This window comes from Castor canadensis, chromosome 1, assembly GCF_047511655.1.
Source record: "Castor canadensis chromosome 1, mCasCan1.hap1v2, whole genome shotgun sequence".
In the NCBI taxonomy this organism is placed as follows: Eukaryota; Metazoa; Chordata; class Mammalia; order Rodentia; family Castoridae; genus Castor; species Castor canadensis.
In genome coordinates this window covers 143,255,050-143,270,763 of record NC_133386.1, presented here as the reverse complement: position 1 = coordinate 143,270,763, position 15,714 = coordinate 143,255,050, and the positions used below count along the sequence as shown (strand labels likewise).

Genomic DNA, 15,714 nt, shown 5'->3' with positions numbered 1-15,714 from the left:
GAGGTGTGAGTCAAAGGAGGACTTTGTAGAAGGTGTTGTAGAAGTCTGGACATGTTTTATTGGTTTTTCATCTGAATGTCACAAGAAACACAATATGACATTCATGCTGCCACCTTCATCTTGAACTTAAACCTTCTGAACTACGTCATAATGTTTATTCTTACTCCTACTCCACAAATGTGTGCTTAACTCAACTTTGAGAATCTATTATGGAATGATGGAGGGGCGAATCTAAGATATATTGTAAGTACATATGTAAATGTCAAAATGTATCCCCCCTGTACAGCTATTATATGCAAATAAAATAATAATAAAATATGTGATCACAATATGCAAAAAAAGTCTGTTGTGTTCTTTATTCTGACTTTGTCCAAACATGATCCTTCAATCACTCAATCATTAAATAAACAAGTATGTAACACCTTCCATGGAATTCTCAGTCTTTTCATCCTGAAACAGTTTCGTATTTAACTCACAGGATAGAGATATGAAGAAACACTTTCTTGTTTTTAATTGTTTATTCATTTATTCATATGTGAATATATTATTTGGGCCATCTCTCCCCCTGACCCCCATCCCCTCCCTCTCCCTTACCCTCCTCGCTTCCAGGCAGAACATGTTCTGCCCTTTTCTCCAATTTTGTTGAAGAGAAGACATAGCGATAATAAGAAAGATGTAGTGCTTTTGCTAGTTGAGATAAAGATAGCTATACAGAGAGATTCCTAGGATTGCTTCCATGCACATGTTTATTACAACTGAATTGGTTCATCTCTACCAGACCTCTTCACTACTTCCCAGTCACCTTCACATAGTTGTCTTTTTTGTCAGTTTAAGATTACTTTATTTGCTTCTCTACAGTGGGCACATCAAACACTTTCAAGTTTTAGGTTTCCTTCCTTTTCCCTATTCCTCCTGTACATGTTCTTCTCTTAGCATGTGACCCGTGTCCAATAATATTACTGCATTTATCCTAGATCTAAAGTCCACATATGAGGGAGAACATATGATTTTTGGCCTTCTAAGCCTGGCTAACTTTGCTTAAGATGATGTTATCTGGTTCCATCCATTTACTTGCAAATGACAAAATTTCACTCTTCTTTGTAGCTGAGTAAAATTCCATTGTATAAATACCAAATTTTCTTAATCCATTCATTGGTATTGTGGCATCTTGGTTCTTTCCAGAACTTGGATATTGTAAATAGTGCTGCAATAAACATGGGTGTGCAGGTGCCTTTGGAATAATCTGAATCACATTCCTTTGGGTATATCTCTAGGAGTGGTATTGCTGGATCATATGGCAGGTCTATGTTTATGTTTTTAAGAAGCCTCCATTTAGTTTTCCTAAGTGGTTGTACTAGCTTATATCCCCACCAGCAGTGTATGAGGGTTCCTTTTACCCTGCATCCTCACCAACATTTGTTGGTGGTGGTGTTCTTAATGCTAGCTATTCTAACAGGAGTAAGGTAGAATCTTAGTGTGGTTTTGATTTGCATTGAGGAAACACTTTCAACAGGACATAGTGTGGCATGAATAGAATAGGGGAAATTAATGGGAACTTTCCTTCAATAGTCCAGGTTAAAAGTGACAATAATGGCTTTGACTAAAGTAGCGAGGGAAAATTGAGGTCATAGAACATACGATTTGCAAAGAGTCCACATGTTGGGTGTAAAATACAGAAAAGATTAAAGGGTGACACCCAGGTTTTTTCAAGAGCAATGGGAATAGTGAAATTGCCATTAACTGAGGGACTAGTTTGGTATGGGATATCAGAAGGTCAGCTTGGATGCGAACTTCATTCCATACCAAACTTCTCCCCATGACTGTACATTTCAAATGACAATAACTATCCAAGTGGAGAAGGAAAAGTAAACCACTGGATATATGGTACTCCTCAGGGGTCAGACCCAAGTTCTCAGTTACTTAAATGATTTTTGCCTCTCTCAAGACTTTTGGTCCCACCATGTGCTCTTTGGATCATACAGTCTTATTCTAAAACATAGTACTGTTAATTGATAAAATTTCACTTTAATGTTTTAACAAACATTAAAAATATGCTAATTTATAGTATTTCAGTATTTAATTTGTGTAATTTAGTAGATCAGTGGAGTTCCTACATTCAAAATGGAGGATATAGGTTTAAAGGAAGATGTTATTAAATATCTAATCAATAGAAAAAAATATAGATACCTGTCAATGACAGGGCTGAGTGTGTACCCCCTACTCCATCACCTGCCCCCAATCAAATCCAGGAATCTCTGGTAAAGTTTGTTTGGATAGGTGATTTAGGTTTCCTTTGTCTATAGTTACCTACTCAAATTCAATCATCTTCTACATTTTGCTTGAAAACTGCTGTCAGTGGACTCCAGCACAGGACTAATAAGGATGAAATCATGTAACCAAGCAATATTAAAGGTGGATACTTTAATGCTGAGTGCCACTCTGATTAATATTCAGAAAGATGTAAAGCCCCTGAGTTACAGCATTCCTTCTCTAGTGCCATTATGACAATAGAGTTCTGGTCTTTCAGGCACAGCCTCTCTCTTTTATGTCTCTAGTTTATAAGACTTGCTTTGGTTCTGATGCATGTTCTCATTCTAATATTCTTCATTGACTTCCAGTCCTCTGCCAGGTTCAGGTCCTGATAGCCACCACAGATTCTCTATATTTGGGAAAGGAGGTCCTGATCCTATAGTCAAATCTCCCTAGAGTGTCACTGGCCTGGGCTTCTGCCTTTGCCCCCTGTAGGTACATCGCACCAGCTGCTGGGATGTCCACTATCCCTGGACTTCTGCATTTCTAGGCTTAGGTTCTATGTTTATTGGTCTATCTGATTGAAACGGACTTATCCCATGTGTTCAAGTGTTCAGCATCTGACATTAATAATCTCAGTTCAAAATGACCCAAACAATGTATGCACATATGAATATATAAATAAAGAGAAAAAAATCATTTCACAGAGAGTTTATCTTTAAAATTCACATGCAAACTGGTTTTTTTCTGCCTTGCTGGTCACACTAATACATTACACCAACTTTTTTATTTTCCTTTTAAAATTAGCATATGTTAATTGCTAATGAAATACTGGATTTCATTATGACATTTTCATATATGTGTATACGTACTTTGAACATATACCCTTCTCTTGTCTTCCCTTCCACTATTCCAATGGTCCCTTTCTTTCCCCAAATTACGAACCTTCTATTTTCATGTCTCTCTTTCTTTTAAAAAATTTAGATTCTGCACGCAAGAGAAAACATGCAGTATTTGTCTTTGTGTCTGGCTTATTTTGCTTACGTTATGATCTCCAGTTCTATCCATTTTCCTGCAAACAACATGGCCTTATTCTTATTTTCATTTTCTTATTAGTATATATTAATTGTACAAAATAATGGGTTTCATTATGGCATTTTCGTACATGTATATAATGTACTTTGATCACAGGCTCCCCTCATTTCTCTGTACTTCCCCTCCTAACCCCACCTTCTGGTTCCCTTTCTCTTCTCAAATAGTTCCCCTTTTACTTTCATGTCTTAAAAAAATCTAGATTCTACATATGAGAGGAAAAAATTGTTATCTTCCTAAATTTGGCATATTTCACTTAACAAGATGATCTCTAGTTCTATCATTTTTTTGTAAATGTCATGATTTCATTTCACAATGTACATTGTATATATAGACCACATTTTCTTCATCCATTCACTCATTGGTGGGCACCTTGGTTGATTTCATAACTTCGCTAATATAAATAGTGCTGCAATAACATTGGTGTGCAGATATCTCTATTGTTTGAGTCCCTTGGATATATACCCATGTGTGGTTTAACTAGATTATATTGTAGTCCCTTTTTTTTTTGGAGGAACCTCTATACTAATTTCCATAGTGGATGCAGTTTACATTCTCACCAACAGTACAGGAGGGCTGCTTCTCATTCCCCATAATCCTTGCTAGAACTTGTTGTTTACTTGAAGATAACCACTTTGACTATTATGAATGGAATCTCAATTTAGTGTTTTTAAATTTATTTATTTAATTAATGAACTAATTTTAAACTTTTTGTGGTGCTGGGGATTGAAACAAGAGCCTTGTGGATGCTGGGCAAGGGTTCTATCACTGAGTTACATCTCTAGCTCTGTGTAGTTTTGATTCGTGTATCCATGACATCTAAAGATGTTGGATATCTTTTCATGTGTTTATTGACCATTTGTACTCCTTATTTTGTGAACTGTCTGTTCAGTTCATTTGCTCATTATTGATTGGATTATTTGTTATTTTGGTGTTTGAGTTCTATATATTCTTGATATTAATCCTTTATCTTATGAATAGGTGGCAAAGATTTTTCTTCTATGGGTTGTATAATTGTTTTCTTTGCTATGTAGAAGATTTTTAAATTTTATGTAATCCTATTTGTCAATTCTTGCTCTTATTTCCTGAATTATTGGTGTCCTGTTCAGATAGTCACTGTCTAATCATATATCTTGAAGTGTTTTCCCTATTAATGCAAGATGTTTCAGGTTTTACATTAAGTTAAGACCTTAATCCATTTTGAATTGATTTTTGTACAGGGTGAGAGATAGGCAATTTATTTCAGTTTTCTATTTGTAGTCCAGTTTTCTCAGCACTAGTTTTTTTTTTTTTAAAGACTCTGCCTTTCCTCCAACATGTGCTTTTTGCAACTTTTTCAAGGATCAGATGGCTACAGTTGTGTGAACTTATTTCTGGGTTCTCTAGAATGACCTATGTGACTGTTTTTGTGCCATTACCATGCTATTTCATTACTATGGCTCTGTAGTATAATCTGAAATCAGTATGCCATCTTTCTTCTTGCAATACTTACTACTTTCTGAAATAATTTTTAATTTTGTTTTCTTATTTAACATGTTGGATTTCCCTTCATAAGGTACATATATGTATTTTGCTCATGGAACTTTTCCTTAACACCTAGAATGCCTGCACATAACAGGTGTTGAATGTGTACTAGATGAAAGAATAGTCCCAGAAGTAGGACTGCATGGATACTTCTGTGTCTTGTGGACAGTATGCAATCTTAATCAACATATTCCTATATTCCAGTGTCAGTTGGAAATCCCCTGAGCAATCTGTTGGATGCACCTACTAGTGATGGAGAAGTGCCATCAATTCTGAAATGCTACTATTGCTAACTAATGCTTCATTTAACATTATCTAGGTTGTTATTCTATGGTTCAAAGGACCAGATTTTCTACTTATATTTCTTATTCTATTTTAGGCTCTAGAGTATTTTATGTATCTTACATCTTCTGTAACATTTTTTAAAACACTGAAACTAGCTAGTTTTATACATGAATGTACAAAATTGTGAGAATCTATTTAATGCAAAATTAAACCTTAAAAAAACATAGGACGCAATTGCGTCTGTTTTGGTGAGTTCTTACCATGAACAACCATTGCTTACCCTAGTGCTAATATGCCTTGATATTCACTAATAAAATAATCAAAACAAAAGTTTCCTGGATTTAAATATAGTATTTACTTAGCTGTATGTTTAATTGAGATCTTCTGAAATAGTAATATTTTCAAGAGTTAGTTTTCTGTTAGCCATACTGGTCTATGAGTATATTGTGTGAACAAAATGTAGACCTATTTTAACCTGTAATTATTGCTTATTATTTAAAGAAATATAAATACATTTTCATTTTCAAGCAGATTAAATTAGAGTTCAGTAACAGTGAAACCACAGGAAAAAGTTCAAGATTGATTTAATTATTAGATAGAGGATAATAGAAATTGACAAAATACCAAAGATTATGCCTAAAATAATCCAGTCATTCATCAAATATTGGCTAAATGGTCTAGACTTGAGGAACTATCTGATTATGGACTTATAGGCATTTTTATTTTGGAATCAGAAGGCAAAAATGCCTAATTTGGGGTTTAATGGAATTTTTCATAAATGGAATTGATATTTCTCCCACCAGTACATGTCAATTTAAAAACAAGACAAAGACCCAAATAGCATTTCATAGGGAAATACTTTGTTTATTGAGGGCTATAGCTATTAGACCCAGATATAAATATCCATGAAGCCCTGCCATCAAGAAGGACCATAACTTGCTCTGGGCAGTTGGATGCAGGAGGACCTGTAAACAATTCGGATATATAAGTCATCCTCTGAGGTGGTTGGAATTTGATCTGTGAATTAAATCAAATTGTAGTATTTTGATGTTGTCCCTGATACAATGTTCACATTTCCTATTTATTTTCACTTGTCATTGAAGAAATGTGGGAAGTGTCCATTCCTGTGCTTAAAGAGAAGTATGAGGGAGACTCAGTAGTGTGAGTGATGCCTGTCTTAAGACAGTCAGTAGTTCCATAGACTTTTGGAACGAGAAATGTGTTTTAAAATAATTGGTTTACTGCCTTCATGCAACAGATGAGGATCCTGAAACAGAGTAAAACTATTGATTTGTTCCTAGCCACATATCTTATTTGTGGTTGTGCACAACCTAGGATGCAAAACTTTTAATTCACCATCTCAGGCTTTCTCTCTTTTTAAAGTCACTTCTGAATTAATTTGCCTATCATTTTTCCAGGTCTTTCTATGTAGAAGAAAACATTCCTTCAATATTCCTAGGATCCAGATTGGTTTATAATTTCCCCAAATGTCATATGAGTTTCTCAATGATTTAAAATTTGTTCTATACACCTTGGTACCTTTAATTTCCAGCAAAGTTTCTGTACCAAGGAAGTTGCTTAAAATATCTTTGCCAAATTAATAATAGACCTTAATAAATTTAAGTGCCATTGCTGGGATGTCTTATGATACTGTGATGTATAGTACACTGAAGCAGAACTCTGTACACAAATCAAACTGACTCATTGTGAATCCCACAGCTGAAACATCAAAATGTATCAGCCAAATGCCAGCAATTCTTGCAAGAGTTCTGTACTTTTGAGAGTTCTGGCTGACAACAACAAAGAGGCTTTGCTTGAAAAGGGGGGTGGTGGTAGAAAGATGTTATAGGTAAGCAAAAGAGACTTGCTTATGGGCTCTTGTCACTTTTTGTCATTCTGGCTGACATTTAAAATACTGTGATATTTTCACAACTGTATTGTGCAATTGGGTTAATAATATTTATAGTAAGTTACTATTAAGGTCACTTATATTGACAGGTATATTAAACATAAATGTGTGGAGTAGATAAATTCAGTATTAACTGGGAGTTATTCTTCTACTATAGAATTTGTCCTTTTGAGTGCCCTCATTTTGGACAAAATGTAATCATAAATATTGGAAAAAATTAAAAAGTCACAAAGATGTCAAATTTTGGGGAGATATGTTGGGATTTGAAGATGAAGGATAGAGTCAAGAACTTATTTCAAAGCTATTGCTTACTTTTCTCCTTGATATTTTATTTCTGAGTTATGGATTTCAATGTAATCACCCATTAACTGATTAATAAGTCATTCTATATTAGGAATGCAGACACGCTGTTGTCCTTATTGCCACTCTTTCTTTAGTAATCTCTTGATTCCTTGCTTGATCTCCTGAGTTCTCACCCCATAAACAATGGGATTAAGGGCTGCAGGGATGACATGGTGAAGGACATTGAGCAGGACTGGTACATCAGGAGAGACCGTCCTCTTGGTCACATGTGTAAGGACAAAGACAAGAAGGATGGTGCTAAAGAAGAGGATAAGGATGAAGTGGGAGCCACAGGTGCTCAGAGCTTTAGCCACAGCACCCTCTGCCTTAAGTCTCAACACAGTTCGCAGTATGAGGGTGTAGGAGACGAAGATGAGAACAAGGTCAGATCCCAGCAGAGTCCAGCCTCCAGCAAACTGGTAAAGGCGATTGATAGTGACATCATCGCAAGAAAGCCTGGAGACAGACATATTGGCACAGATGCAATTCTCAATGACATTTCTCCCACAGTAATGGAGTTGTGCTGAGAAAATGGGGATGGGCAGAGATATAAAAATATTCCTGGCCAAAATAAACAAGGCAGCTTTGACTACAAATTGGTCAGTGATGATGGATTGGTATCTCAGTGGGTGGCAGATGGCTATATAGCGATCAAAGGCCATGACTGTGAATGTGCAGGACTCCATGGCTAGGAAGCAATTCATGATATACATTTGGAGGAAGCAAGCAGAGAAGCTGATGGGCCTGAGGTCAAACCATAAGATGGCTAGAACCTTGGGAATAACAGTGTAGTGAAGTCTGTTGTCTTTATCTTGATCCGGAATATGTTTCTCAGTTCACCCATCCCCATCCTCTCTGCCCAGCTTCACTACTGTGGAAAAAATATAATTGAGAACTGTATCTGTGCCAACCTCTCTGTGTCCAAACTCTCCTGTGATAGTGTTGCCCTTAACAGAATCTTCCAGGTGACTATGGCCTGGACTCTTTTGGGCTCTGACCTCATCCTTATCTTCCTCTCCTATACTTTCATCCTCAGAGCAGTTCTTAGACTAAAGGCAAAAGGGGCAGTTGTCAAAGCTCTGAGCACTTGTGGTTCTCATTTTATCCTTATCCTCTTCTTTAGCACCATCCTGCTGGTTCTTGTCTTTACTCATGTGGCCAAGAACAAAGTTTCCCCTGATATCCCTATCTTACTTAATGTCCTGCATCATGTCATTCCTGCAGCTCTGAACCCCATTGTCTATGGAGTACGAACCCAGAAGATTAAACAAGGGATTCTGAAATTACTGAAAAAATGTGGGTAACATCCAAAAGTAATTGTGTTCTTGCTTTGCTTTTCTGGATGAAGAATTTCCAAAATCTCAATTGGAAGGAAGAGATATTCAGTTATGTAATACCTGTTATCTAATATCAGTTATATATCACATAACTCATCATGTGACCTATATACCTTCCTTCTAATCCAAAGACACCTACTCCTTCCATTCCACGCTTTTCTAGAAGAGACTAAGGAAATCTATATATCATCTCCCACCACACTACCCAGATAAGGGGCTATGAATCTTTGATAAATCAAACATCAAGACCTAATTTGCTTCTGATTGAATTCTAAGTGGAGCCTGTGGAGATGGAAAAATAAATACTCAAAGAAGTGTGGGTGATGGGCACAATTCATAGCTTTGGAACAATAAAGGTAACATTAAAAATAACTTTTAAACACATAGACCACTGGAATATAATACAGGAAACAGACATAAACTCACACAATTAACAGCCATCTGACTTTCAACAATGGTGCTGAAAATAAGCATTGGAAAAAGTTTCTTCAAGTAGTGCTGTAAATATTGAATATTAATACATGGAAGACTAAAACTAGATCCCTATCTCTCATGCTGTACAATAGTCAACACTAAATGGGTTGAAGACCTTAGTGTAAAAACCTCAAATTGTGAAACTTTTATAGGAAAACACTTCAAGACATAAGCATACGCAGTGACTTTCTGAAGAGGACTAAAATATCTTATGAAATCATAGTGAGAATTGACAAATGGGGATTGCATCAAATTAAAAAAATTCTGCACATCAAAGGAGACAATTACCGGAATGAAGAGACAACTTACATAACAGAAAAAAATCTTTTCCAGCTATTTATCTGCCAAGATATTAATATCCAGAATATATAAAGAACTCAAACAATTAAACACTGAAGGAAGAAATAATCCAATCAATAAATAGGCAAATAAATTGAACAGTCAGCTCTTAAAAGAGGTACAAATAGCCAACGTACTTACTTAGCCATAAAGAAATGTAAATCAAAATAATTTTGACAGTCCATCTCACCCCAGTAAGAATGGTTATCATTTAGGAAACTAACAATAGCAAATGCTGGCAATAATGCCCAGAAAAATGACCCCCTTAACACATTCACAATAGCCAAGTTATGGAAACAGCCAAGATGCCCCACCACTGACGAATGGATTAAGAAAATGTGGTATCTATACACAATGGAATTTTATGCAGCCACGAAGAAGAACGAAATGTTATCATTCACTGGGAAATGGATGGAATTGGAGAACATCATTCTGAGTGAGGTTAGCCTGGCCCAAAAGACCAAAAATCATATGTTCTCCCTTATATGTGGACATTAGATCAAGGGCAAACACAACAAGGGGATTGGACTTTGAGCACATGATAAAAGCGAGAGCACACAAGGGAGTGGTGAGGATAGGTAAGACACCTAAAAAACTAGCTAACATTTGTTGCCCTTAACGCAGAGAAACTAAAGCAGATACCTTAAAAGCAACTGAGGCCAATAGGAAAAGGGGACCAGGAACTAGAGAAAAGATTGATCAAAAAGAATTAATCTAGAAGAAGGTAACACACACGCACAGGAAATCAATGTGAGTCAATGCCCTGTATAGCTATCCTTATCTCAACAAGCAAAAACCCTTCTTCCTTCCTATTACTGCTTATACTCTCTCTACAACAAAATTAGAAATAAGGGCAAAATACTTTCTGCTGGGTATTGAGGGGGTAGGGGGGAGAGGGAGGGGGCGGAGTGGGTAGTAAGGGAGGGGGTGGGGGTAGAGGGGAGAAATGACCCAAGCCTTGTATGCATATATGAATAACAAAAGAAAAAAAAATCTTGGTAAGAATGTAAATTACTGCAGCGAGTATGGAATTTAGTATGTAAGTCCTGAAAACACTAACAGTAGAATAACTATATGATCCTGCTACGTCTCTACTGTGCTTACACTCAAAGGAATGTAAGTCAACCTACAATAGAGATACCTGCTCACCTGAGTTTACTACAGCACTACTTACGATAACCAAGTTACAGAATCAGGCTAGGTGCCCACCAACAGATGAACAGATAAAGAAAATGTGGTATATAAACACAATGAAGTTTTACTGAACTTTAAATAATTAAATTGTCATTTTTAGAAAAATAAGTAACACTGGAGATCATTATGTTAAACAAAGTAAGCCAAGCTCAAAAAGCCAGCTTGGTCTACATATGGAGAGCCTGCCTTTATAAGCAAACAACAAAAAGTACAAAAAAGCTATAACTAAAACCTGGATCATCATGGACCAGAGTAGCCAATATAAAACTTCTATGTTTATTTATGGAATAGCAAGTATAATTCTTTGTGGCTTCTCTAACCCAGTTAATGTATACACTATAGTTACAGTTTTTAAGTTCAAAACATTGATGGTAACCTTACCTCCCTCATAACCTATACCTGAACTATCAACAAATCCTGTAAGTTTCAGAATCCCATTATTTTTCACAATTAGTAATACACAAACCCAAGTCACCTCATCTCTATTCTAGATTATGGTACTCACCTCTTGAAGGTGGGGTGATTGTCTCCTTTCTTCTGTTCCTGGTTCCCTAAGTTTAGCCCAAACATAGAAGCCAAAGTGACCACTTAAAATAGGTAGAGCCAATTTTATCACTGCTATACACAACAGCTCTGAAGAGCTTCACAACTCATTCAAATGCAAAGCAAATTGTTACAAGAGTGTACCAGGTCATACATCTGCCTATCCACCCTCTTCTTTACTCAAATCTATCTAAACATCTTCTTAGCAATTTGACAAAAACACCAACCACATCCCTTTTTCTAAGACTTTTTGTTTATTTCCTCTGCCCACATATTTCTCTCTTTCAGATTCATTGGGTTTCTCTAACCATAATATTTTACATAGTATCCAACAATATTTCCCCCAAACACAATTTACTAGGGGCTTCCTGTTCTCTGATCTACATAGCATTTATTAAAGTCTAATGACCATAAATTTTACTCATTCATTAGTTCAGTTATACAACTTTCACAAAACATAAGCAACATAAGAGCAGAAATTCTTAACTATAACATTCACTGCTATACTTTCAACACCCAGAACAGACCTTGGCATTTGGTAGAGTCCAATCAATATTTGCTAATTAAATGCCTGAATGAATATTTAATAAATGATGAATGTATGTTTGTCACTAATTCTGTTGTGGTTCTATCCTCTGAATTTTGAGATTAGGAGATTGGAGAAGGAGCATATTTAAAACATGGTTCCAAACTGATGGAATGGCTCAAGTGGCACTTGCCTAACAAACATGAGACCCTGAGTTCAAACTCCACTACCTCCAAAAGAAAAGAAGAAGAAACATGTTCCCGTGGTCTGAGAAACAGCATGGAGCTTCACTGCAAAAGCAGGTGGGGGTTGGGAGTGAGATCCAGAAGTACTTCTTTGAGACACTTTGACTTTGGAAACTCATGAGACATACAAGTGAGGTCTATGGTAGACACTTGGACTTACATTTTCTTCCCCCAGAAGAAAGTGTAGCAATGCTGCTGCTGTTGGCAGCACTGTGAAACTCTGAAACATGTTTAGTTGAAATTATGTAGATCTTCTTGCATCTGCAGTTCCCCAAAAGCATTATTCAACACCAGCTGCAACATTACCCGTGACACTGCATTATCGACGGTGGTGCCCAGTAATGGTGGCATCTTGGACTCTCTCAAAAGATGCTTTTCTTCTTTATGATGACAAGCCCAAAACATAAGACTTGATATCATCTATGCATAAGTCCTAAATATTTTTATGCAGAAAAACAATAATGAATCTTCTGGCCATGTGAAATTTTCTCTTCACTTTCACACATATTCTCTTGAACTGTCTAGTTTATAATCTCTGCCTTCCTACCGCAAAATCTTTCAATGTTGACCGTGGTGTCTCTAGTGACTGATGGAAACACCATGCCCAAAGGCACCTTCCATAACACTACCTGCAAAACAGATGTCTAAAACAAGGATGTTTATATTTGTTCTTGAATACAAGAATTGCCCTGGCTATAAACCTGTTGCAATGTATAATATTAAGATGAACTCAGCCTTGCCTGGGATACATGGTAAGACCCTGTTTCAAAACAACAACAGCAAAAAATGAACCTAGTAATATGAAACGGGCAATTTTTAAAGCTAGAATTTGATTACAAAACAGCATGTTTTTCATATACAGGATTATATATGTCTGCTAATTCTATTCAAAACATATAAAATGACACATGAACTGGATGCCTGTGACTCGTGCCTGTAATCCTAGCTACTTGGGAGGCAGGGATCTGGAGGAATGAGATTTGAGGTCAGTCTGAGCAAATAGTTCACAAGATCCCACCTCTAAAACAACCAGAGAAAAATGGACTACAGTTGTGGTTCAAGTAATGAGAGTCCACATTGTAAGCATAAAACACAAGTTCAATCCTCATTTCCACCAAGAGAAGAGATTAATGAAATTCATGAATTAATATACGTTTACTTAGAAAAAATATTTACCTTCATTTCAACAGTCATTAATTATGTCTTTGAAATTAAGATTTTTATGTAATGAACATTGCATTCACAGCAATGCCAGCACAAAATTAAATTAAATTAAACTTAAAATTAAAGATACTCTTGAAATTAAACTTTCTCAAGCCACTGTAGTACTAGATGTATTTCTTAATGTAACTTTAGAGAAACTTAGGACAGGAATGTGGCACATACCAGTAATTCAAGCTGTATGAGCGGTGGAGGTTTGAAGATTACCATCAAAGGTCAGCCCAGACAAAAACCACAGGACCCTACCTGTGAAATAAACTAAAGCAAAAACGCTAAGGGTGTGGATCAAGTAGAGCACTTGCCTACCAAGTAGCCCACCAGTAGGCTACTTCCCCATTTCATCCTTATGCCCTGTCCCATTCTCTCTTTTGCCTTTCTGATGCACTGTCCTAATCTTGCCCTGTGTCCTATTCATCAGCTTCTTCTATTTTCTTAGTTTTCCTGCTTTCCTTTATTTATTTCTTAACTATTTCTTTTTTTTATTGTGCTCAGGGAATACATTGTGGCATTTCAAAAGTTCTTACACTGTATCAAATATATTATACTTGAATTTACCCTCTCCACGGCTCTCCTTTATCCCCTCTCCCCCCACTCCTGGAATCATTTCAACAGGTATCATTTTTGCATTTATATACATGTGTGTACATTTTTACACCATATTCATCTTCCTACTGCATTTCCCCACCACCTCCCCAATACCACTGGTACCAACCTCCCTTGGGCAGGATCTGTCTGCCCTCCTGTTCTCCAATTTTGTAGAAGAAAAAAGAAACCAATGATATTTTTGCTTGTTTGAGATAAAGGTAGCTACACAGGGAGTTTCCTTGTGATAATTCCATGTATATATATATATATATATCATAACCCCAATTGGGTTTTTAATTTTAAAAATGCAAAGTTAAATTTAAAAACAATGATTTTCAGAAAGTGAAAAAAAAAACTTGTCTCAGAATTCAAGCAACTTTGCTTCCAATACATATGTTCATCAGAAACGAAACCAAGAATCATTCCAGATTAAAATAAGTGGTTCACAGAAGATATGAAATCCTGATTGGCATGCTACATTGGAGTGGGGTCATTTTGAGAGTAGCTACAACAAATGCTGACAAGAGGTAAAGTTAAACACTAAAGCTTCCCCTTTTGCTACATAGCCCAGGATATCTGGAACTCAGTATGTAACCCAGACAGCCCCCAAACAATGATCCTCCCAACCTAAATTTTGAAGTGCTGTGACTACAGGCATGCACCTCCACATCAAGCCTAAATGTATTTTCTTAATGTCTGAAGGCAAATCATTGGTTTTCATTTACTTCTGATTCACCAGATTCTATGCCTTCCCTCACTCAATGGAGCATATGAGAACAACATCATCTTTGAGATATTGAGTAGAAACTGAGCCTCCTAACCCATTACTCTGTAGCTGGGAGGATCACAAGTCGGAGACCAGCTTAGGCTTCATAATGAATTCCAGGTCAACCAGTGATGGTTACATATTATGACTGCCTCAAAAAGAAAAAAAAAGAAAAAACTTCAAACAAAATATTTACTTATCCTTCTTTAATTGAAAGCAATAGCGTGTACACAATATGATATGTATGTACCAGGGATTTTCTACCTGTGCGGTTCATTCCTTGTAGCTCTGTACCTGTAACTACTTGCTACCTATAGCATAGATGTTTCAATAGGCCCATCATTTTCCCTTTACTAGAACCTACCACATTCAAGTGGAAAGACTGTGGTAATAGTCATAAAATTAAAAGTAGAAAGACAAAAAAAGAAAGGGAAATAATTCTCATTACATGGTCTGATATTTTGGGATTTTTCAATCATTCCATGAAGGGCTATGCTGCATGTAGATTTTCTATCTCTCTGTGATGTTATAAAAATGAAAGATTATTAGAGGACTCTTTTAATGTCAGCAATTTGGAAGGCTGAAGCTGAAGAACCAACTGAATCCACCATTCAAGGCCAGGCAAGGCACATAAGGAGAAATATCTCAAAACAGTAGTGACTCAAATTCTCATAAAATTGACAAATGTTAGTTGTGGTGATAGTGCACACCTGTGACCCCAGCTTTTTTGGAGGCTGACATTGCAGGAATCCAAGTTCAAGGCCAGGTGGTACCACATAGCAAGACACTATGTAAAAAAAAGTCTGTGACAATATTTGGTAAGCGTGAGACCTCTACTATGTCTCAAAATTGTCATTCCCATGAAGGTTGTTGATCACTGTACTGTCCATAAGTAGGACATTGCTGTATTCACTATGCATGGTGGGAATTTCCAAGTAGATCTTATGGAAAGCCATTGCTTGACAGACTTCAGAGATATTACTGATTCTATTCCTTCATAATAATTCTATATATTAATTATATAAGAGTTTTCTGTTGGAAAACAGATGTATGTAATTAATATTAGAATGCATCAATTTTAT

The 15,714-nt window shown here is 36.3% G+C and overlaps 1 protein-coding gene across 1 annotated transcript; it reads left to right on the top strand.

Moving 5' to 3' along the window:
• The first annotated feature begins 7,572 nt into the window (after positions 1–7,572).
• On the top strand, positions 7,573–8,706 carry LOC141425667 (olfactory receptor 56A3-like). Its single transcript, XM_074082688.1, has 2 exons — positions 7,573–7,911; positions 8,173–8,706. The coding sequence occupies exons 1-2, from the start codon at positions 7,573–7,575 to the stop codon at positions 8,704–8,706; spliced, it is 873 nt and encodes a 290-aa protein (XP_073938789.1).
• Positions 8,707–15,714: the final 7,008 nt, after the last annotated feature.

What these genes read in the sequence shown, in the direction of transcription:
- LOC141425667 (XM_074082688.1), top strand. Translation starts at nt 7,573, where the DNA reads ATGGTGAAGGACATTGAGCAGGACTGGTACATCAGGAGAGACCGTCCT. An exon ending in TCAATGACATTTCTCCCACA is followed by an intron (nt 7,912 to 8,172) that starts GTAATGGAGTTG and finishes TAAGATGGCTAG; the next exon opens with AACCTTGGGAATAACAGTGT.